The sequence below is a fragment of the Prunus mume genome, linkage group LG6 (assembly GCF_029339155.1).
Source record: "Prunus mume cultivar Tortuosa linkage group LG6, ASM2933915v1, whole genome shotgun sequence".
In the NCBI taxonomy this organism is placed as follows: domain Eukaryota; kingdom Viridiplantae; phylum Streptophyta; class Magnoliopsida; order Rosales; family Rosaceae; genus Prunus; species Prunus mume.
In genome coordinates, this window is record NC_142703.1 from 4,450,765 (window position 1) to 4,475,892 (window position 25,128).

At 34.8% G+C, this 25,128-nt stretch overlaps 4 protein-coding genes across 4 annotated transcripts; 1 reads left to right on the forward strand and 3 right to left on the reverse strand.

Annotated features, from left to right (window-relative positions):
• Positions 1-2,736: 2,736 nt before the first annotated feature.
• On the reverse strand, positions 2,737-6,114 carry LOC103336561 (2-oxoglutarate-dependent dioxygenase 19-like). The gene is made up of 4 exons (XM_008239615.3): positions 5,807-6,114; positions 4,882-5,105; positions 3,484-3,814; positions 2,737-3,236 (listed from the first exon to the last, which is right to left on the reverse strand). Exons 1-4 carry the CDS (start codon positions 6,038-6,040, stop codon positions 2,991-2,993), a joined length of 1,035 nt encoding a protein of 344 aa, XP_008237837.2. The 5' UTR covers positions 6,041-6,114; the 3' UTR covers positions 2,737-2,990.
• Positions 6,115-13,245: 7,131 nt separating this feature from the next.
• On the forward strand, positions 13,246-15,780 carry LOC103336569 (2-oxoglutarate-dependent dioxygenase 19-like). Its single transcript, XM_016795050.2, has 4 exons — positions 13,246-13,422; positions 14,008-14,222; positions 14,787-15,120; positions 15,532-15,780. The coding sequence occupies exons 1-4, from the start codon at positions 13,246-13,248 to the stop codon at positions 15,778-15,780; spliced, it is 975 nt and encodes a 324-aa protein (XP_016650536.2).
• A 1,334-nt stretch (positions 15,781-17,114) lies between these two features.
• Positions 17,115-19,685, reverse strand: EMB1586 (P-loop containing nucleoside triphosphate hydrolases superfamily protein). The gene is made up of 2 exons (XM_008239616.2): positions 19,477-19,685; positions 17,115-19,049 (listed from the first exon to the last, which is right to left on the reverse strand). Exon 2 carries the CDS (start codon positions 18,984-18,986, stop codon positions 17,337-17,339), a length of 1,650 nt encoding a protein of 549 aa, XP_008237838.2. The 5' UTR covers positions 18,987-19,049; positions 19,477-19,685; the 3' UTR covers positions 17,115-17,336.
• A 2,123-nt stretch (positions 19,686-21,808) lies between these two features.
• Positions 21,809-24,244, reverse strand: LOC103336563 (uncharacterized). The gene is made up of 2 exons (XM_008239617.3): positions 23,186-24,244; positions 21,809-22,101 (listed from the first exon to the last, which is right to left on the reverse strand). The coding sequence occupies exons 1-2, from the start codon at positions 24,103-24,105 to the stop codon at positions 22,041-22,043; spliced, it is 981 nt and encodes a 326-aa protein (XP_008237839.2). The 5' UTR covers positions 24,106-24,244; the 3' UTR covers positions 21,809-22,040.
• Positions 24,245-25,128: the final 884 nt, after the last annotated feature.

The following is a 25,128-nucleotide window of genomic DNA, read 5'->3' on the forward strand; positions in this document are numbered from 1 at the left end:
TCTCCAAAGCCAACTTTCTCTATTTCATCTCCAAAAGCAACATCAGTCAAAATCATGTTTTATTCCCACCAAATTCTCAAAAGTCATTGACTTGTTGTAACATTTCTACTAAGTGATAACAAAGAGAAATTTCTAATGCTCGGGTCTGAAGCTTTTCGTTTGAAGGAGCTTTACACTTTGTGATTCAGCTCAACCAATTAAAGCTTTCTCAACCCACCCCCATGCCGCACCCCACGTAGCCACCCACAGGGACGAATCCAGGATTTCGAAATACACTGGGCTAGATTTCTCATATAAACAAACTCGACGGTACGAGTGAATTTCATTGATAACAAAAATTAAACACTTAATTAGGGGGAACATATTGAGTCGTACCCTCAAAATGCATCTAGTACATAAGATATAAACTAGTAAAAAAAAGACAATAATACATAAACATGCAATGCAAACACATAATACAACTATTTCAGTTGCACCCTTCTAGGCTTCAAAGAGTTGAACTCACTAAATAACCATGCAATCCTATAGTTTTTTCCAACAAAAGTGAGGAAAAAACAAATTCAAACATCATGCAATATAAATACTCTCAACTTCCCCACGAAATTGTGATGTAGGTCCATTACGACCGATTTCATCAATAAGTGTCTTGGTTGAACTAAATAAATCAATCAAACTTCTGATAGAACTAAAATGAAACCCCCAAGAAGTGTCTTGGCTTCTTTGCATTTTCACCCTCACGAATTGATGCTTTCTGTTTTTTTTTTTTCCCACTCAAGTAGGTTTTGACTCTGTTTGTTGTAGTGGGCTATCTCTTCTATTTAGCTATAGATATTTGTTTTTAGGTTAAGATTACATCACATTTAAAAATCAAATTTTTTTTGGCATAGGTTATATAGCCCATACAGCCCATTAGTTGCATTTGTCCCTGGCCACCCATCCACTGATAGCCATCGCTGCCCCAACGTAGCCAGCCACAAATGACCTTATCGCCTCACCAATAGCCACACCCAAACCCCAAAACTTTAAAAAAAAAAAAAAACCTGGATGGTTTTTGAAGAAAGAGGGGGAACAGAGAAAAAGAGGGAGAGAAAATGAGAAGGGGTGGCCTTGGTTGTTGTTGAAGAAAGAGGGGGAAAGAGAGAAACAGGGGAGAGGGAACACGGAAGGGTGGATGTGTAAGGGAGAAGAGAAGGAGCATGGCTGGGATTTGGATATTATTTTTTTTGGTTCCAAAATATTATTTTTAAAGAATTCTATATTAATTTTTTATCACACATCAACACCAAAGTGGGTATTTCACTTGCCATGTCATCAAGGTAAAATAGGAAAGAGAAAGAACAATAAAGAAAAAAAGTAATTAAAAAGTATTTTTTTTTTAAAAGGTCGTAAGTGGAGAAAAATGGAGTAGGAAAATCAACTCCCTAATAAAAACCATGATAAACAATATCATAGGAAAGAAAAAATCAATTGAAGATTTGATCTCTGCACGACAGCAACTCTAGCTCCAGGTCGTCTTCTTTGTCTCTCTAAAACTCTCTCTCTCCTTGGAGTGTTTCGGCTATGAGTATGAATGTGTAGGAATTTGAGGGTAGATGATGGAGGATCAATTGATTAATGACCTAAAGTCCCTATTCATAATACTCCTACAAATCCTACCTATCTAAGGTACAATTACAATTATTATAAAAGTAGGATTCCTTCTAGAGTATGGTCTTCTTTATTTCTCATTGTTTGACTTGATAAGACTTGAACCGTTTTGAACTAGGAAATTTGACATCATTCCTTGAAACAAAAGGAATGACTTGGCTTCTTTATAATTAAACTCCAATCTTCATCTTCTTGCCTTTTTAAGGACACTTTCTCCTATTTCACAATTCCTTCACAAATCTCACAAAATCAATTAAAAATAACCAATTTAATCAAAGAAAATTAACAAATAAATAAGCAAATGAGGCATAAAATATATTTATAAAATATAGGCTTATCAATGACCTACTCCCAGCAGTGACATCTCTTTTTAGAGCAGTGTCTTATTTCAATACTCTGCACATAAAGTGTAGCCCATTCGGAGGGAATGCTAAATCTGAAGTAAGTGAAAGTCTTGGCTGCCCATGGTTATCTCAAGAATATAATTGCCAAGTTATTAAATTTTTGTGTTTTTTCTTGTCTTAAATTCTAGTCATCTGGGTTTGATATGGGATAATGGAAAATGCAAAATCTTGTGTTTATTGGCCAGCTTACGGAGGTAACCATAGAGCTCTCTGATGGGACTAATGAAACTGATTTTGCAATATTCTTGAGCGTCCTCAGAATTTGAAGAAAATGGTGATTGATCTTTTTGAAACCCATCAATCAGATGTTGTGGCAGATTTGGAAGGGAAAAGCAAGATCAAATCAAATACCAAAGTTTTTATTCGGGAAAGTTTTGTACGATGAAAAAGGGAGAACTTTTTATATATGTTGGAGAGAATTTTATGTATGTAGTAACCTTATTGTGGATGCTAGAAGGATCCATTTTGTCATTGCTATATTTAAATTTTCTTGTTTACTGGTCGTTGTTGTTGTAAGTTGTAACCTTGTTGTGGAGGTGCTGGATTTACACCTTGTGTAACTCTGGGGTTATATCCTATCTGAGTCAAAACTAATTAATAACTTCTGCATATACTGCAAAACTAATTAAACACTTCTGTGCTCAATATGTTATCAATAAGTTATCAGACTTTTATGAGAAAAAGATAATCAGTGCACATAAATTAGAACGTTGATTTATTGATTCCTGTCACTGATTTCACAGTAACTACCAACATTTCATAATATCTATTAGGAAATACAAATTTATTCGGACAACACAGTAATGAACCCCACGCAACTGAAATAACATTTTGAACCACATGACATATGCTTACTACAGTTTCTATAACTACAAATTTTGAACCAATTACTTGTACAAGTTTATTGACACCCGCAATTTAACTGTCTGCAGATCAAGGTTAAAGGCGAATTTGTTCGATGCTAGATTGGACATCGATCTCATCGGAGCCATTAGCTTGTAAGGATTGCTTGTAGGTCATTCCACGATATGCAGGTGGGTGAGATTCATCCACAAACTCTGGTGCTGGGCTCACAAATGCATCCAATGAAGGTCCGTGAAGCGTAGCCACTGAGATCCTCTTCACTTTGTTGTTGTCCACAACCACTCGGTGAACATGGCTCTTGTATTTCCCATTTGTCAATATCTAAATCAAGGAAATTAGTGAGTACTAGGGAGCCTTCACTCCATAATCATTTTGATGTTTTTTTCTAGCTGGATGAATTCTCTACCGGTTATCCGAAAGAAAATTGTATTTCGCTCATAGTGAAGTTGGATATAATTTTCGTAGAGTGTTTGTATTTGTTAGTGATTAGGGAATTTATATTTAACAAAAACATCATTATGAAGATATAAGTAAAGATATAACAAATTATTAAGGGATAGATTTGTACCTCAAGATGGTCCCCAAGGTTTATAAAAATGGCATTAGTGGGCATATTGACATTGATGCAGTTTCCATCATTGGAAAATACTTGTAAGCCACCATTCACATCTTGAATGAGTGAAACAAGGAAGCCAGGGTCAGTATGGTCAGGTACACCAATGGAACCTTTTGATCTGAAATTTGGGGGGTAGAGGTTCATGGCTGACACATCAAAGCCCGTTCCAAGCTTAAAAGCTTTTTCTATGTAGCATTCTTCAAATCCCAAGGCTTTTGACACTGCCTTTCCCAAACCCTGTACTACCTCTCGCAAGCCCTTGAAATACTCTTCCATGGACTCACTGTTGAAAACAAAAACATTTACCTGGCACCATTAGAATATGCCCGACACCGCGGATCTTGACCATATTTATTCTTGTGATGTGAAGACAAGGATTAAAATATCTTACTTCTTGTGAAGATTCTTAGATGAGAGAAGGAGAGAGAGAGAGACACAAACATCGTATGCTACATGTTATTTTTTGTCCAACAAGTGAGATTCGAATTTAAGAGTTAAGAAATTTTTCAGCACACTGGATAGGAAAACCATTAGCCAAATATATGTGATTTTAGGGCATGCTGAATGGATTTTCTGTATATTGATTAATAATAGAGAAGAGTATTGCTATTTCCACCCACCTGTCCTATTCTACCACCCATCATGTAAATTTGAAATCTTATCTTTCCACCCATCATTATTCCTAAAATACCCTTTAATTAATTAATAATGCAATTAAATTCAATCCCTCTCTCTCCAACTCTCAAACAACAATGCAAAAGAAGAGGGAAGGAGGAGGAAGAAGAATCTCAAACAACAATCCCTCTCTCTCTGCACTTGAAACCTCCATGCGTCCCCATGTGGGTCTTCTCCTAACTTTCTGTTTGGGTCGCCATAAAATCTTATTCAACAAGAATATGGAACCAATAGTTTTGGTTCACTTTGAGTTTGACTTGGCCTTTACTTTTCTTAATAAAACCAAATATGGATCTTAGAGATTCTTGATTTTTTTTTTCTTTAAATTTCTTAGTGACCAAACAACGGATCTCTCGGGAAATGTTGGGATTTTGAAATTCTTTCACAATTTTGAGCATTTGCTCATGTTTTCTTATTGGGTTTGTTTGAATATTGGATAGTGCACATTTTTTCCCAAAAGCACACGAGAACGTTGATAAGGCGTTGTAGGTTGCGGAGGTTATAGGTGTGTTAAGGGTTTAAGTCGGGTTTAAGTCCTTAGAAGTCATTTTATAAAGGGGTAAATTTGTCTTTAAAATTTTGAAGATAAAGTGGGTGGGAAAATATGACTGGTGGGTAGAAATAGCAGAACTCATAGAGAATATTTTAATATAGTAGATACATTAAATCATATACCTGAAACCAGCTGGTTTAGTAGGGCAGTGATACTGGGGATGCGCAATGATCTTGAGATATTCCCTATTCTCTCCAGGAGAAGATCGTAAGCCCCATCGAATTCTATCTGTTGGGTTCTTTTTCTCGTACTGCTTTCGGCTCTCTATCTCGGTTGGATTAAAGAAGTCAGAAATTCCTTTGAAAACACCCTCAAACACGCTATCGGATATGCCATGGTTTACAAGCTGAAATGTAATGAGTTCATCAATACTTAATTCAGAGCATAACAATTTGTAATATCATAAAAATATTAAAAAAAACAATGAACATATTGCATGCCAAATGAAGAATGAAATGAAATATTTCATATGTTCAATGTCAAAGAAGATTTCCATTCCAGTTTAGGAAAATACTCTATATGGATCTACTTGGATTGATACTTCAGATCCAAGGTATGAAATCCAACTGAAACTTTACTAGTTCATATTTTCTCTAATATTTTTGGGTCATGTCGGCTTAGTCCGATCAATTATGGAATTAATAGAAATCAACCTTTCAAGTTCATTTTTGTAGAGAAATAAGCAAGAAACTTAACTTAATAAAGATATTGGAGATTTCTAGTTGAACTGTCTAACATAAAATGTTATGTTGTCAAACTATAATCGTCCCAAATTTAGACAAGAAAACATTTGCTATATCTATTTTTCTCACTCATATGCTACTTCCCAGATTGTAATATTGTTAAAACAGATATAAAAATATAGAAAAGTACATAATTAAAAAAAACCAATAAAATATTAAGGAAACGAGTAAACCCTATTTGGTATTTTAATTTTATGATTAAACGTACGAAAGCAAAAAATACAAAAAGGGAACTTTTGGCTTTAGTTAGGATATGTATAAAAGCATAGAAAAAGCCTGTCAAAACGAAAAGAAACAATCATACATAGAAGAAGCCGAAGTCCTTGCAGACATGGCCTATGTATTCGAGGGCTTTGGTTCGTTCATCAAGATCATCAGAGAATAACATGAAGTAATCAACGGTGGGGATCTCAACATCATCAACAACCGCAATGGAATCATGAGGTTTGATGATGGATGAGTCAGTGGAGTGAAGGGAGAGGATAGGGTTTGGTTCAAAAGGCCTGTGGTTAACAAGAACTGGAGCTGTCTCAGCCATTTTGTTTGTGTGTTTGGAGAGGCAGAGAGATTTAGTTGATCTTAACAAGGAAGAGCAATGGGAGACAAGAAGATTAGTTTTGCATGCATTGATGCGAACACGTTCCTCCGATTTATAAAGAGAATATATGGGACCCCCTGGCTAGAAAAAAATATATTTTACGCAAAAGTATAAACTAATAATCTTAGTTAGACCAGTTTATTTTAGATGCTTATTGATCATGTGAACATGTATCAACTTGGAGTTGTTTTGCGCGAAGTTTTAAAATGCACGTTGCTAAAGGACAGACAGGTAGTTGTTGCCTGATCATGTGTGAAATCAAGGTTGGATGTGTGATGCTTATTGATCATGTGAAGTCGAGTTTGGATGTGTGCTCCTAACAAAATAAGATGTTCTTTTTAATCATGTGATATTCGAACTAGGGTCACATTAATCTTACCAAAGGATAAGATTTGACATTATTGGTGCGGCAAGGAAATAATTAATTAGTTTTTGCGAGGAATATTTGCATTATGCTTGAGTCATGTTGATGACGTTTTGCACTGCTTAGTAAGCAAAATTGTTTGTTTGTGCATAGCAAAGCTAAAGAGTTTTGGGAAATCAAGCAAACAATACCTTTTACTGATTAACATTTAATTTAGTGGTATTTGTCTTCATTTAATAAGACTTTATTTGTGAATATATTTAAATATATTTGTAATGAGTCGATATCTAGTTCATGATGAAATATCCTTATTGTGAATGTATTAGCCCATTGCCAATAATGATGGGTATATTAACATGTTCTAGCTACGTTTCCAATATATTTAAATTAAAATGCTACATTTTTGTACTCGGATGAGAGTATGGTATCATATTAATCTATTTTTTGTTTTTTTGTGAAACTAGAATATTCTAATTTTTTTTCTTTGGGCACTGAAGACTGTTGTTGTACGAACCCAAAATTTAAGAAACAGCTAACGAAGGACATTATTTATTTGGGAACATATTCAAATATATCAACTAGTTCCATTATTTTTTAACCCAAGCTATAATTTAGGTAGCTGATTTTCACACTCTCTTTGTTGGAAATTATATGTTCTCACTCCTCTTGTCCACTTACACTCCCTTTGTTGGAAATTACATATTCATACTTCTCTTTTGTCCACTTATACTCCCTTGTTGGAAATTGTATGTTATAGTAAAAATAATTAAAAAATAAAAGGGAAGTGGGAAAATCAGCACCTATTGATATAATCTATCGGGAGAGAATTCTATCTTAAGTCATTTGAATCAAACATGAATGCAACATGGTGGGATCACTGTCCTTGTCAACTGACCTAACCTACATTTACTAATGACCATTAATTTGTTCTAATGATATAATTTGTACTTTGCTGGAGAAATTTCTAACTATATGTCTCCACTACTAGAATATGTGGCTTTGGGCACCATTTTTTTTTTGTGCCTTTAACAGCAAGAGACACAAATAATTGTGCTCTATGTCCAAAAGCCACAGTGCAGCGACCTTTAAGCTGACGGTGTCTTCTATAGGGGTTTCTATTACCATAGGGCACAAATCACAAATTCGTGTCAGACAATATAAAGCACGAAAAAAAGTATTTGTGGTTGTATTCTGACAACCTCCTCAGTCACTTTATGAACTGATTAGACATATGTATAAAGACAGACACAACTTTAGAATCGTGCTCAATGCTATATATATTATGCGTATTATACAAATTTATATATAAATTCAATCCTAAAAATATATTTATAAAAAAACTCAAACATTATTTAAACATAGAAACACATCCAAAAGCAATTCCAAAGTCAACAATTGTATATTTTTTGGGTGTGTTTATAAATGAGTTTTGAGTATGTGTAATGATGAGTTTTTGGTGTCTTTATAAAGTATTTTGAGTGTTGGACTTTTTCATAATAGCAGCTCCCATTTTAGGTGTTTTAATGGAACTCCCTATATATTATTAAAAAAAAAATATTACACAACCCAGTTGCTACTTGCTTAGGCTGGATTACGCCCCTCCTCCTTGTTTTCAAGGAAGCAAGTTACACCCAAAATTGCAAACATGAAAAATTTTACGAATAAACAATCACATTGAATTTGAAATTTCAGCAAATTAGTAGATCTAGATGCTCCGAATAGCATACAAATGCAGTGATAGAATGTTTTCACAAGAACCAAACGACCAAATTTTGAAACAAGGAAAATCACTAAAGACATAAAACTAAAGAAACCAAATCAAATAACAATAACATTAATTGAAATTCCGTAAGAGTATCACCCATCCATTCCTAAATGAAATTCAAAATTGAAAAACAACATAGGGCATCAAACACGGGTTGCTGCCCTGTAGAACATCTTAGGATTGCTTGGCCTCTAAATTGACATTTGGCACAACTCTTTGTGTCCAATAAAAATTTGTGCTTTTTGTAAATTGATTTGACACAATTATTTGTATTTTATACAAAAAAAGCACGAATAAAACTTATTTGTGCTCAATGTTAGAGAAGAGGGCACCATACCTATATTTAGGGGTAGCATTTTAGACCCAAAAATTGAAAAATCGTAAAAATTAACTTATAATTTACAGCAATAGAATTGCAATCGCGAAAAACCGAACCGTATTTACTGTATGAAGAACCGAACTGCATTTGTAGGTTGCGGTTGCAGTATTTTATTTTTAAAACTTGTGGTTACCGCAAACCGCGACTATATATATATATATATATACATATATATATTTTTAAATTAGCATTTTATAAATAGCATTGGTGCTCAAACAACACAACGGGGTCCTTCAAATCCACTCATCACCACCAACACTTGAGTTTGTAACTTTAGTTTGTAACATTGGTGCATTGCATATTTTCCTTTTAAACTTTAACTTTGAATTGGATTTTTCTTTTGGTTTGTAACTTTAATTCATTTTGCATTGCATTTTCCTTTTGGTTTGTAACTTTAAAGAATTTGAAATTGGAATGCTTGAGAAGTTGAGGTTATGAATGCTTGAGAAGTTTAACTTTAATTGGAATACTTGGAATTGTAACTTTAATTTTCTTTAGGTTGTGAATGCTTGAGAAGTTGAAGAAGTTGTGAATCTATATATGCTTGAGAAGTTGATGTTATGAATTTATTTATTTAGGTTGTGAATTTATATTTTTGGATTCAAGTATGCTTGCACTCAAAAAGCTTCAAAAGAAGCATCAAAATTAGGCACCTAAAATGTGGAAGATTAGATTTTTATGATACAAAAAGAACTTGCAGTTTTAAACCTCTAATTCACGGTAATTGACCGCTTTTTACGGTTTACCACAAGCGGTCGGTTTGCGATTTCAAAAATCACCATACCACAAATAGCCGATCGATTCGCGGTTTGAGCAAAAATTTGCGGTTACTGAACCGCAACCACCCCTACCTATATTTGTGCTCTTAAGTTTGTAGTTTTTGACCAGTTTTTTGGTAGTGCTCATTCCAATTACGGAATAATGACATCTTATCATTATTCTAAGAGTTATTTTGTCGGAATAATTATTGACATCTACAATTATTCTACAGAGTGTATTAATCTGGTTTTAATACTTTTTTTTTATAATTGGCAACTTGTCAACTTGTATACATGATACATCTACAATACCAAATTGACCTGATGACCTGAGTATACTGGATAAACTTATAGAACGTCAACCTGCTCCATTAAAGTAACTGGTTTTGTCATGTCATTCTTTTCAGTAGATTACTATATTTTCATGTTGGACAAACTTATGGTAGGTGGTTGCTGGTTACGAGGGTTATAAACCAAACGTTGAAGTCTTTTTAAATAATAATAAATAAATAAAAAGCGGTAGTCTAAATTACCATAAAAATTTGTATGAAATAGAAATAACATTGTTTTACTATCTTCAGCCAATTACAAACTACCGCTTAGAAGAATTATCATGCACAACATATAATGATTGATTAGGAATGACAAAATAGTGCGTTTTATTTTATTTTATTTTATTTTATTGTCACGTCAATTATTTGAGTGGTTGCATAATTTTCTTGTGGTCAAGTTTAACTGTTAAATTGAACATGTCCTAAAGAGAAAAATTTTTAATTGATTGATCAAACCATCAAAACCACTGAGAATGAATGAAGCTAGAAATTTAGTTTAGATAATAGCTTTGATCGAAATAAATTAAACCAACAATGAATGATTAAATATTGAACCCCGCTCTTGAATCAAAGACAAATAAAAGAATATTGTTTGGGTCATTCCGTAAAACAAGTTACTCTTGACATGTTTCTGTACACGTATAAATCATAACTCTACACGTATACATACTGATTTCAAAATTGGCTGCACACATTTCAAATAAAGTAAAAGGAAACGGATCTTTCCATGGAGAAGCCAAGAAATTTTCTATGTGAAATTGGGTCTATTCATTAACCGTCAGCCAAGAAATTTCCATGGTGATTTCAGATGCGTGGAAACTAAGATATTAGATGGTGATAATTTCAGTGAAATCCAACTTCAGTTTTGGACTCCTCTCTCTCTCTCGGAAGGGGGTTTTTTATATACAGAACTAAGATATCATTTGAGTTCGAACAAGAGACTTTTAATCTGCAAATCAATCCATTATCTAAATGTGCAAAATTATTTTATTTTAGTTGTCGATTCTTGAGTTATTTCCACAGTTTTTTATGGCTTTCATTTTCAAATAAAAATGTCTTGGTTTAATACTAATTCCCGAGAGTGAAATAGTCCATATTGTCGGCCACGCATAAATCAGCGAAGACATTATTAATTTGTCGAAATTATCTGAGGCTTACAATACAACACCTCCATATGTGACATAGTCATGCATGGTCATCGCTGATCATTCATGACCAATGAGAACCTTGTATTATATATACGGAAGATATTGGATGGGTATTAAGCATGAAATGTGTTACCTTCGTGGAACAATCGACGTGGGATTATTTTTTACCCCAAAGTATCAAAGTCTAAATAAGCTAGCTTTGCCGGATACCATTTTAATCCACGTAAGCTCGGTCCCAAACATGATACATACATTCAATAGGAAATCTCATTAGACCTTTGACATAGATTGAAATGTTAAAACAAAGCGTAATTAGCAATGATTGAGAGTCTCAATTACCTATGCGCGCACATAAAGTAACTTTATGGGCAGTGTTGGCACGTTGATAGGGAAAGGCAAGCAACCTATGCTCTAAGGCTAAATTAGTTAGCAGTTTACCTATATTTTGAGACTAAATTAATGTTGTACGACTAAGGAATTGGTACGTTAATATATAAGTATATATTAATATACTGTGGGCCGCACTCAAATTGTATTTTGGATTAATTTCAATTTAATATCCTGAACTCTTACCTTTAAGGTATGTTCGTCCCTGTACTCTTAATTTTAACGATTACATACCTTAAGCTTTTCAATTTTGAGCATTCTGGTTCTAGCATTAACTTCATCGTCAAAATTGTCGTTAATTACTTGCGTGACAAGTCTAGATCCCACCTATTCATTTATTTCAATGTCAGTTGAAGAGTAATTTGTTAAAAATTGGTTTGGTATTAATGGGTGTAATGTGTTATTCATGGGTGGGAAGACACCAATTATTCGAAAATACTCTTCAACTAACATCGAAATAAGCGAATAGATGAGACCCATGCCTATCATGCAAGCAATTAACGGAAATTTTGATGTCAAAGTTAATGCCGGAATCAGATTGCAAAAAATTGAAAATTTTAGGATATGTAATTTTTAAAATTGAGAGCGCAAGGGCAAGCGTGCCTTATGATAAAAGTTCAGGATACTAAATTGAAATTAACCCTTGTATTTTATATATGGAATAACTAGCAATAACTAGGAGGACTACTAGCAGGTGATTTAATTTATACGTGCAAACAAGTAGGTAAATTATACTTATATTACGTATAAACAGAAGAAAAGTAAACCAAAACTCACAACTTCAGGAGTACTTGGCAATCAAGTGGGCATTACAGGACCGAGGTACATAAATTATAAGATAGAGTGGGTATGGATTAGCAGTAGGAGGAGGGTGATGGGCTGGGGTATGGACTAGCTACTACTAGAGAAAGGTTGGTGGTACGAGAGGGTTGGCCAGCTATTGTACTTAATGTTCTTGTTTATGCTATGAAATTAGTTCAAAACTCAAAATGTTCTTAATAGATTACACAAAATCAATTGTCTAATTTGTTCATTTCATTAAAATGTAAGTAATGACGCGCATTTCAGAAACAAAAGGTACAAAATCATTAAGCATATACATGCTGTGCTGAGAGTAGAATCCGTAGCACAGGTAAATTGTTCTAGTTTTCATTCGTACATGTTTATATCGTTCCATAGTCATGAACTAATCCACAATTTTAGGGATGTGCAAAATCTTATCCCAACTATTTAAATCAATCAACCCAATCCAATTTTAATTGGATTTTGAATTCGATTGGATTAGATGCTAATTTCGATATAATCCAACGTAATTAAATTGAATTTTTGTTTGATTTAAAACCGAACCAATCTTATATAGATATTTTTTGCCACTTGTCATGTTTCTTTTAGTTGTTAAGCATGTTGTAATAAGAGTGCATAGCTAATCATAGTCAATCCACTCTAGTTTCCTATCCTCACTTCATTTACACTTTTCTATCTATAGTAACAATTCACAGCAACTACACTGTTGAATCCACCAAAATTTTACTTTTACTATTAATATTTTTTTTTAAAGAATAGAAAATAAAATACAAAACAATATATATATAAATAAAACAGCATATCCCAATTTTATTTTATTTTTTTATAAGAAGAAACAGATATTAAAATTTCTTGATGTTGGTTAATACGAACTGTAAGAAATACATAAAATAGTGAAGCAAACGAAAGCTTGAGCGATATATATGTGAGACATATGAAGAAAAACAAAAGGGAGAAAATTAGCAGAAATGAAGAAAGTGAAAGTGTACATCATGTCAGCAGAGTGGGTGACGCGCTGGTAAGGATCTGATGACACGAGTGCAGGGCAAGTGTGGCTGGAGTGTTTCTGGCTATAAATATGGTGGCTTTGGGTTCTGATATTTGCATGCATTTAAGCTTTTTTTTCTTCTGAGTTTGTCAGTCTCATTTAGTCTCAACTAGCTCTCTCTCTCTCTCTCTCTCTCTCTCCTTTTCTCACAACACACACAATGACTGGAACTGAAGCAACTCCACAACTGCTTACTCAAACTTGTTTTGGCCATGAGTCATGTTATGTTCAAACTCCAGTCATTGACTACTCCATGCTCATCTCCAATGATTCTCTCAAAAGCTCTCAAGCTGTCAGTGACCTCAATCAAGCTTGCCTCAACTATGGCTTCTTCACAGTATACCTACCTCTTCCTCCTTCCATTTGTCTCTATTTTTCACTACACTAAAATTGCTAATTGAACACGTTTTTAGACCGCAACATGATTTTACAAGTTCATATATATCTTCTATTACATACATATATGTTGTATTATGAACATTAATGATGTTCTTACGTTTCAGTTTTATCTAACAAACTATGATCGTTTTTTTTTTGCATTGACGATTCTGATCACTGAACTACATCATTAAGTAGACCTAAATAAAATACGTGTGCATTTTTCCCAAAATAAGGTCATTCTATATATGTATATGCATGTATATTCTCTCCTTACAAAGATCCCTTTTGATGAGTAGGAAAAATGGATCTCATTGTTGGAATCATTCAACAATGTTCCTCTTTCAAAGGTATACCCCAAAAGAAAATTCATCCAAATCTAGAACTTTTTGGTTATCTATAGCTCACTATTTTTTTTTGAAACCTTAAAAATCTTAAATAAAAAACTTGTTTCTTAATTATGAAAATGAATATATTGCAGCATCTGGCACGTATAATATTTCTTTGTCAAGTTTGAGTGGTAGTGGCCTTGATGATTTGGAAGGTGACAAATCATGGGATCCCAGATAGCTTGATAGGTAGTGTTACCAGTTGGCTTTCCAGATTTTTTCATCAGACGGACGAGGAGAAGCGACGGTATGCGACAAATGATCCGACGGATAGAATCAGATTCATATTGGGCGGCGTAACCAAAAGAGAGCTTCTCCACATGAGGACACATCCCACTTTCCACTGCCCAACAAAACCTGACGATTCCATGTAAACCACCTTCTATATTAAACGCACGCATTGGCTATGCATGAAGTAATTAATTCACTTTCACACAACAAAAATGGGGATTCTCGAATAAGTATTTTATATTAAGAATTTGTTATGTACTTTAATTTTAGTCGTTAAATTGTATTCATTAAATGTATTAGTAATCTCTTAAATGCGAAGTATCATGAGATTTCGAACCTGAGATCATTCATCTGCAAGACAAGACTCTTTTTCATTGAACTAGATCCCGTTGACACTTGTTTTTCTAAACTTTGTTTTACATATCGATTATTACTTCACCTACGGATCGATTTCATCTGCTTTAACAAATTTAATTATTATAAAACTAGTAGTCGTATTTAGAAAAATTAGGTTACATAAAAGATGTTTGTATCTAGTTGATGTGATACGTAGTCTAGGATGAAACTTATCTTGGTAATTAAGACAATAATTTTGTTCTTTCAAAAATGGTACAACAAATAGTTTTGATACTTGAATCTATGTTTAAACTTAATTACCTAACATGCATCAACAAATTTTGGTGTTTATATATGATGAAAGCAGGGTTTTGCAAGAGTATAGTGAGAGAATGCGAGAGATGGGCATCCAATTGCTTAGAGGGATCTCAAAATCTCTGGGGCTTGAAGAATGCTACATAGAAAAGAAAGTGAAGTTGGAATCTGGCTACAATATTTTGGGACCAAATTTCTATCAATCTCTGTCGCGTTGCTCGGATGATAAGAATCAGATTGGGCAGTTTCCTCATCGAGACCCTGGTTTGCTTGTGCTCAAAGCACAAAACGTGGGTGGGGGGCTTCAGATAAAGCACCAAGGGAAGTGGCTCAATGCAGATTTTCCTCCTAGTTCCATTGGTGTCCTTGTTGCTGACAATATAGAGGTTGGTGCATTTCAATACATTTCTCAAATTTTCATTTCTTCTCCACAAAAATCTAATCATCTTTCCAAGTTTTTTCTCTTTCGCACATTATACATCTTTAATACTAGGTTTAAGGAAAATGCTATACTTCAATATTGTCAGCAACTTTCTCTATGCTAGCGGTGTTTAACCCAAAACAAATTAATCATATATGTATGACCAAAAACTAATTAATCATATATGTGTATACGGACTAAGTGAGATACTTAAATCAGTTATATTGGATGGTTTGAAGTACGTGTGACAAAATTCAGTCCGTCACTTACAAAAGTTGGATATTTTCCATTTAACCTTTAAAAACAGCTCCTATTTGATTTCGTTTGTTAAAATTCCTGTGCCATATTTAATTTGTAATTAATTTGTGGTTTGCAGATTCTTACCAATGGGAAGTACAAGAGCTTGTTGCATCGGCTGGCTTTAAACACAGAAGTGGAAAGGTTGAGTTTACCCTTCTTCTTTGGACCATCATTGGACGCAACTGTGAAGCCTGAACCAGAGTTTGTAGACGACCATAACCCACCCTCTTATCGTCAAATGACTTACAAAGAATACTTGGAATCCAATTCTCAGTACCATGTGATCGAAGCAAAAGCAAACTTGATCAATGAGGCTCTGCTCTAGCTAACACCAAATGAAGCTGCTTCTTTTCAATAAATAATAACAATAATAATAATTGTATTTCTATTTAGAAAAAAAAAAGGAATTAAGTCCATGTAGTCAAGTAATAAGGGCTCTATTGGGGGTACTCTTTTTCCTTGATCGGATTTTCCACCATTGAGGATTTTTTATGGCAAGGTTTTAATGAGGCCACATTAAAGCCTTCCGTTCGTCTGTAAACTTTTATCGTTTGTTTGGTGATAATGATGAATAAAATTATTCATATTTGATAAATAAAAAAATAATAATAATAGTAATAAGGGCCCCTTGGGACCTCCAGTAGCAAGAGGGTTAATTTTTCCTCTTAAGACAAAAATAAAGGTCCCTATAAGGAGTAACACTTATCTGAAACGAGGATAGCACCGTTTTGCATGTGGCAATTTGTAATTCATTCGAGATAGCAAAACAGTATTATATTTGTTTCACACAAGTTTTTCTACCCTATAAGGGGTATACTAAGTTGTTTATTAAGATCTTTGTTTGTGTGTAATGGTGCTGGAGCACCTTTGCCCTATAGAATAATGATATTTAGATACACAATATTGATCACCTTGACCACCTAATGTAGTGATGTGTCATATCATGTCAATTAATGAATGCGCCATGTCAATTAAAAACCTTAGCATTTCTAGTGAGTGGCCTCATGGCAACATTTATTAATTGATACATGGCATCACCGCCACATAAGGTGATCGTTAAGGTGGTCAATGTTGTGTGTCCAAATAGCATTAGTATTTCAAATAAGACTTCACCCAAAACCAAATGAAGGGTTTAATTTGTGCTGCTTTTCGTGGGTTTGTACCAAACCAAATTAAGGGTTTTATCTGACTGTCCTCACATGGGGCAAAGAAGAGAACAACTTATGTGAAAGTGTAGTTTGGGCCTAGGGCTGGCCTCGGTGAGATTTGGCTTGATTTTTTGGGAAACCGGACAACTGGCCCGACAGGTCCGGTTTGGCCACATGGAAATGCCCAGCCCTAGTTAGGAAGGTTGCTAATTGCTATTGGCCTCGTGGACCCAAAGTATGCATTCAGCTTATCCGCACCCAAATTCTCAAAAAAGCTTGAATTTTTGGAGTTTACGGATGACCAAAGTTAAATGGCTAATTACAAGCTATTTCAGATATGCACTTGAGCTGCCCCTTGGTATAGCATATTTCAGTAGCTTTCAAAAAACTAATTTATTTTATTTTGGACCATGAAATGGCAGTATATTAGAACCCTAAACCCTATTCAACACAAAAAGAACTGAAATCAGTATGGATGGGGAGCTTAAATGATGCTTCAAACCATGTGGCATTTTGAATAGTATTTGATGCTTTTCAAATAACTTCAACAAAAGAGAGAAACAATTTGGATCATTTAGTTCATTGATTGCACCAACCCCTCATTGTTCTCACAGTATGCTAAAAAACATAACTATATTAATAAACTTTTCTATGAGGAATTATATTAGTGAATTAACTGATTGCAATTTCCAAAAGTTGCAACACTGCAATAAGTATAGGTAGTAAATTATCATCACCTCAGAGCTGGTAGAGCCTTCTCTTCTTCGGTGATAACAAACTTGCCCTCTGTGAACTCACAAGTTGCAATTGGAATGCTAAGCTGCCTCTGCAGCTTCTTCACAACAAAAACTTCTGACTCTTCGCATATTGTTACGACAGTGCCCTTCCTGCCAAGCCGACCAGTCCGACCAGCTCGATGTGCATAATGAATAGAGTCTGTGGGTAAGTCCAGATTGACTACAAGATCACATTCTGCCACATCCAAACCCCTTGCTGAAAGTTCATTAGTCACCAGAATTCTAACCTCCCCATTCTTGAACTTTTTCAGAGTCGTTGTCCTACCAAGTTTACCAAGATCCCCATGTAGCTCTGCTGCTATCATTCCACGAGCTTCCAGCTTGAAGACGGTATCTTTTAGTTGCTTAGTGTGGTTCATGAAGACGATAACGGACTTGGCATCAAGAGCATGAACACATCTTCTCAACGTGTCAACCTTGTGTTGTAACTTTGTAACGCAGTAGTAGTGTTTTAGAGACGGAGGTAGGCTCTGTATTGCAGCCTGAGTCTGCACATTTGAGGATGGATCAGAACTGGTTGACTGTCCTGACAAATTAATGGATCCAGAGGGAGAAATAGATTCAATGGAAATGACTTTTTTGGCTTGGATGAGAAGTGGATCGTGCCCCCAGCTCCTGGCTGCCCGTATCACTGAAAATGGTACTGTGGCAGAAACCAGAACAGTCTGACGCTCAGCCCGCTTGGCAAGGGAGCCTTTTGGTCCACGTGAGTCTCCACTGGATTTCCTCCCAACATGTTCCAATATCCGGTGCATGTCCTCCCGAAAATTAAATGAAAGCAGTTGATCAACCTCATCTAAGACCAAGAAACGGCAGCCATGGGTGTGAAGCTTCCCAGCTGCACTAATCTCCGAAATCCTTCCCGGGGTCCCAACAACAATGCAAGGTTTATTTTTCCTCAGTGCTTCTTCCTGTCTTGATCGATTTGCACCCCCTACAAGCTGCTGAACTACTTTTTTGTTTGCAGGTCCTAATATCTTCTCAAACTCTCTCACAATTTGCATACCCAGCTCCCTTGAAGGAGCCACAATTACTGCTTCTATGTCTGTTTTCTTCCCAGGTTCACCATCATCATCAGATGTTCTTGTCTTTAGCGGGCCAACTTCAGACAGGATGGGAAGAAGATAAGCCAATGTTTTTCCTGAGCCTGTATAAGATTGAATCACAACATCATGATCTTTAAGAATTGTTGGAATTGCAGTGGCTTGAACATCAGTTGGAGTCTTAAAGCCTTCCTTCTCTAACCTCTCTATCAACAAAGGTGGAAGCCCAAGCTCAAAAAATGATTTAGCATTAAAGATAGTCGAATCTATTTCAAGCGATCTATGTGGCCCAGCTGCCTTGACTACATGGCTTCTAACCACCTTGGCTTTACTTTTGGGGACTTCTGTAAGAGAATTCAGCAGCTTGGCTTCGTTGAATTTCCCAGTCTCTACTGTTTCGTGATCATTTTTGAAGCCGAGGCTTGCAAGACTCAGACTACAAACACTTCTATGGAACCAAGCATTCCTAGAAACATGTGGAAACTTATGGAAGGATAGAGACTCTCCAAAAAGGAGCAACCTTGGCGAGATTAATGCCGGCATCGTTAGGAGGTCCCAAGTCCCAACAAGTAATAGCTAATTAAATACCATCTGATTGAACTCCCGCTGCAAATTCAGATTTGTTAAGAAGCAAGAATTAGATGATAAGGATGGAACCACATGATCAGACACTCGATCAGACATTATAAGAAATAGCAAATGCACCCTAATAATGGATTAATAATCTTCTACTAGTTAGTAAACAAACAGCATCAAAGTAAGAAACTTCATGACCAAATTAATATCAGTAAGCTTCAACAGAGACAAGAACACATAAGATTATATATGCAGACACATAAACACATAAATTATATTTACAGCTGCAGAAAAAAAACAACAAACAAAAACAAAAGAAGCTCAGAAACGCAGAGAAACTGACTGGACACCAATGAATATGACATTTCTCAACTGAACAGAGCAAACACGAGGATATAATATCCCATTAGAAATGAAACCCTAAACTAGAAAAAGAAAAACGGAAATGAAGAAATACCTTTTAGAATTAAGTCATCGGAGTTGAAGCAGCCTAAGAAAAACTGAAGAAGAAGAAGATAGGAAGGGCAGAAGAATTTGATGCAGACCACAGGTTTTACTGAAGAAAACCCACTCGAGGTTTAGAAGGGGGACTGCGGGAGGAGAGAGCTACTGGGTTCAAGGAGATAAGGATGGGCTTGGGCGGCTGGGGGTGGGTTTTGGGCTACTGGGTCTTAAAAGAAAAACAAAAATAAACAAAGTTTTTGGGTTGATTACGAAATATTTTGTCACCCACACAAATCTTTTAAGCCATCTCCAGGTGGGGAATGCTACATTTAGCCCTCTAAAAAATAATTTTATAAGAAAAAGTGTCATGTTATATTTTAACCATTTCTAGTAGCAAATGGTTAAATTTAATATTTTAATAATTTTTAGTATATTATGTAAATTTATTACTTAATTTAATTAAACTACTATTTATATCCTATTTAAAATACATTCTAGAAGAGAAAAATATTTTGGAATATGATTTTTGACATTCACGTGTCGGCACGTGATCAACCCTATAGATTTATTATTAGATTTTTTCTTGTTCTAAAAACAACATAAAAATTTATTTATTATTATTTTTTTTTAAAGAACATAGTTGGTAAAAGAACGAAGAGATTGTGAGACATTATGTAAAAGGATGAAATTGAGGAAGGATAATATGTAAAATGATGAAGATGCTGTGAGAAATTATGTAAGAATGAGGTAAGTATTTATACCCCAAAAAAAAAAAGGAATTTTTTAGAATTTTTTTATTAAAAATCATTTTTAAATTATAAAAAATAAAAAATAAAAAAGTTAATTTAGGTTTTAGCCAAAAAAAATTTTCACTTTTGGAAAAAACCAAAGCTTTTTCAAAAAAGAAAGAAAAACCTCTCAAATTTCAAATCAAAGACATGCAAATGTAAAGGATTCCTTAGGAAATCCAAAAATAAATAAGGGCAATTTTGTCCATTTTAGCTTTTTACAAAATTTCTCTCATTTGTGTTTTCCAAAATCTCCCAAATAAAAATAGCTAACGTCACCTAACAAGGTGACGTCACCAGGCTCCATCCAAATATTTAGCCCAAGCTAGCCAAAGGGTCACATCTGGCCTCAATTTAGAATTGGCCCTTTGTGTAGCCCTCCTTATTTTTGTAGCACTTTGTGTAGCCCACTTTTGGAGATGAGTTTTGGGAATTTAAGGCTATAATTTAGAAAATTGTCTCTCACTTGGAGATGGCCTTATCTTTTTTGTTTGGCCTATTTATCACTTAGTCTCTGTTTTTTTTTTAAATTTCTTTTTGAAAATTAGATTAATTATTTTTTTTATTCTCGTAATTCGATTTATTTTTCACTTTAATTATTTTCATTTCGATTTAGACAATTTTAGTGTTGTAGTAAGTTTGGCTGGTAATCAAGTCCAAATCGTAAACTTGGTTATTTAATTGATGATATTCAATGCGACAATATGCAACTACCATAGCTGAAGATACGTTTGTCTTTTTACTTAATAATTTTGCATTTGTAGGACTTCATTGCTACGTAAAGAAAAGTAGAGGACTAGAATTGTAAAAATTAAACGTACAGGGAGCAAAGTGGAAAATAGACCAACCCGCTCTACTAAATTTGGACGTTCTAGAACAAGTTGATCTTAGCCAAAATAGACATATATATATATATATATATATATATAATAAAAATAATAATTGTGATTGGGAATAATATAGTATATTGAAGCATGAGAATATACCCTTGACAAAAAATAAAATTGGCAAATAATATTTGTGATAGACATCAACTTCTGTAAAGTAGTTGAGAACAGCCCACATACAAAGATTCAAAATGGAATCATTACTCTGTTTTCCATATCTTTTACATATACATATAATATTTCGTCATTCCATGCTTAGAAGTCTGGCATCTTGCAAGAAAAATTTAGTGCCTACCTACAACATAATCATTCTTTTCTTTCAAGTTACCTTCAATTTCAAGAAAACCATCCTCTCCCTGCAAGAAAATCAAATATCTAGCAGTTCCACACGTGAGTTCTAAATCAAATATCTAGCAGTTCCACACGTGAGTTCTTAACAATTAATATCAGAGTCACGTCGCGTTACATACAAACAAACGAACTACATGTGGATTTTTAACAATTAGTATCAAAATAGTCAACACATTTGAAGCCAGATATTTCCATAAGTCAAATTTTTCCATTATAACACTCATCATCAGTAAACCATATTGGATAGAATTCATTACAGACCGTCCAAGCTGTTGTGTAACTGAAAGCAACACTCAGCTCTCAGCAAGCGGATGTTGAATTATATAATCCAATAAAACAGGAAATTATATTATAAAATATTTAAAAAAGAAAGAAAACAGATTTACCATCTCTTTCAAAAACTGCAAGACTATACATAAGCAACGGAAAATTTGGTATGCAATAGTCTATTATATATATACCTAAGCATTTTTTTATTTGAGAGATAATTACACAAACATTTAATTAATAATAATCTCCAGCTTTTTATATCTAGAAGGCAACTCCTTCAATCAATCCCGCCTCTTATTCTTCTTAAGCATGATAAATGACCAGCAGCCACCCTTCTTGCGCCTGCAATATTGCACCCATAAACTCATTCTTAAATCACACCATTAAAAATAAAAAATAAATTAAGGACACAGAGATAGGTGCACAATTTGTCACTGGTTAGATGATTCCAAATGTACATTTTATATACTTTTTTTTTTAATACAAGTGATAGTCTAAATTACAAAGAAGAGGGTTTCGCTTTCGCACACACACTACCGAGGTGCCATGAGGTTCGAACTGGACCACTAAAAAGTCAAGACCCTTTTCCACTAAAACTAGACCCGTTGGGTTCATTTTCTAAAAGGAGTTTCACTAAAATACCCAAAATATGAAAGTATAAAAAACCCAACACCCAAAACACTTTATAAACACACCCAAAATCCATCATTACACACACTCAAAATCCATTTATAAACACACCCAAAAAATATACAATTGTTGATTTTTGGGTTGATTTTGAGTGTGTTTCTATATTTAAATTGTGTTTTGATTTTTTTATAAATACATGTCTAGAATTGGGTTTATTTATAAATTTGTATTCTAAAAATTGATATATTACCTACCACTTGTATGTTGACAAATATCTAGAAGTTCTTAATACAAAAATGATGTTGTAAACTTCCCATCAATTTTCTAATGGTGCCAAATTTGGAAAAACCCCCCAACTTGCATTGCTTTTGCATCATACAGTCCTAACTTTCGATTTTAGTCATGACAGTTGGAAAATCAGTTTCTAGAATGTGAATTTTTTCCCTTTATTTTTGGGTTTTAGGTCAGCAAGAAGAATGTGAATTACATTAAACTTGATCAGTTTTACACGTTTGTATGCTTTTCCTTTAGCCCTTTCTCTGTTCCTTCACAAGAGACTTTGACCTCCATTACTGGAAAACAGAACTCTGGATGAAATTTCCAAAATCTTGAATTTTCAATATAAATTGTTTTTTTTTGCCAGGATTTGTTTTTTATTTCTTTCCTGAAATCCATGAAACTAAAATCTCCCTGTTTCATCCTATAATGACTTGATATGCAATATTTGTTTAGCCTAATGAAAAATTGATATGAATGGAAGAAATAGACAAAAACAATTAATGAAATTAATACATACCTGCTGCTGCTGCTGATGCTTCTGGTGCTAGAACTGCTAATGCTGCTGCTGCCACTGCTTTTCCTGCTTCCACTGTTAATACTAGAAACACCACTTTCACTCCTTTCAGAAACAGAAGGCCTCTTCATCTTCCACCACTCACTCTCCACACCTCCCTTCACAGATCCATCCGCCCCCTGCCCCTGCCCCTGCCCCTGAGGCTTTGGAGACACCTTTGCACTTGTTGTATTATTGCTATTTGCAACCACCACCACACTGTCACTCTTCTTCATCTTGTTGTTGTTGTTGTTGATCTTGTTCATATTTTTCTTATTGAGCCCCAAAGAAATTGGAAAAACCATCTTCAAAAGAAACCCCCCACTATCTATACTCCCACTTCTCATAACAAATTTCTTCTTCTCACTCTTTTTCTTCTTATAATTCCCTTCTTCATTTAGATTTCCCCTCCTAACCAAAACTTGAGTACTTTTATCATCTTCTTCTTCATTTTGATCTTGATCATCTTCTTCATCCACCATTGGCTTCTTATGCTCCACCAGATCTTTCAACGAAAGCTCATAACACGACTCGGGCATGTTCTTCACCATCTCCATCAGCTCCCTCTGCCCTCTGGCAATCGCTTGCGTTCTAGAAGCAGGGGACAAGCTCCGGTAGTTGTTCACACGACTTGTCGTTTCCCACAACGGCGGCGAGCAAACACCGGAGTCGTATTCGTCATCATCAGTAGAAGCTCTGTCGTTTATCCGAGCCCCCATGCTGTTCCAGCTCCTGTAGTTTGCATAATTCTGAGCTGTTTTCTGAGCCCGGGAGGCATAGTTCATGGCCTGCCAAGTATCATGGCTTGTGTCACTTGTGATTTTCTCTGTGCCACTGTTGAACAGGAAAGGGTGTTCATGTGGGTTTGCGTTGGGATCAAACATAGCGTTTGTTTCCTGGGAAAATTTGAGGGGAAAATAATGGAAGAAGAGAGGGAAACGGGTTTTCTGTGAGGTTTGTTGTGGAAGTGGTGTGTTTGAAGCAGAGATTGCCAGGTGGGTGGGTGCCAGGCGTTATCATCACCGACCCTTTTTTTCTTTTTGTGTCTTTGTCATTTTCTTGGCAGCCAAGTTTTTAATGGAGATGTCATGAGAGTGGGAAGGTTGGGCTCATAAAAAGAAATTGGGTTTTAAAAAGTCAAGGGGTTCTAGATGGGGCTGAGCTGGTTGGATGTGGGGCCCATCTCTCCCCTCTAATTTTCTCTGTGGTTTTTTTTTCTTCTACTCTTTTTTGTCTTTTGAGGAGGAGCGTAGATACTAATTAATAGGCTTTTAATTCCTTTGCATCTTTATTGTTAGGTGCAGTGAAACTACCAGTATCTTCGATGATTGGAGGAGGTCTCACAGTCGACTCATAGACTATATATTTATGATGAATTCGATATCTAATTATAGTACAACTTAATTGTGAGTTGTATTGGCCGATTGTGTGACTTTATTGACCTGTCATTTAAAAAAATAAATGAATAAAACTAGCATGTCCCATGCCTATTTACTTTTTACATTTTCTTGACTTTTTGGGGTTTGGCCGTACTACTACTATATCATATCTTGCAACGGCTATATATCCTAAAGTGAAGTTTATTATTGTTCACTTAATTGCACTTTATTTTAGTGCTGGCTTTATAAAAAGAAAGAAGGTCAGTACCAAAAAAAGCTCACGCTATCTGCCTATCAATCATGTTGTCTCATTTAGCAACTATTGGAGGTCCTTTGATTGAATAGGCTTTACACGTTTCGAGATCTTTTGTTAACTTCCACGATGGTCGTGTTCATAGATATAGATTTATCTCTGTCTTTATTTCTTGCGTCCTAAGGAGATTTATTATTATTACAAACAATATTAAAGAGGAAGAATCGAACCTAATACCTTATGTAAATGGTAAATGCTTAAATCATCACTCATAT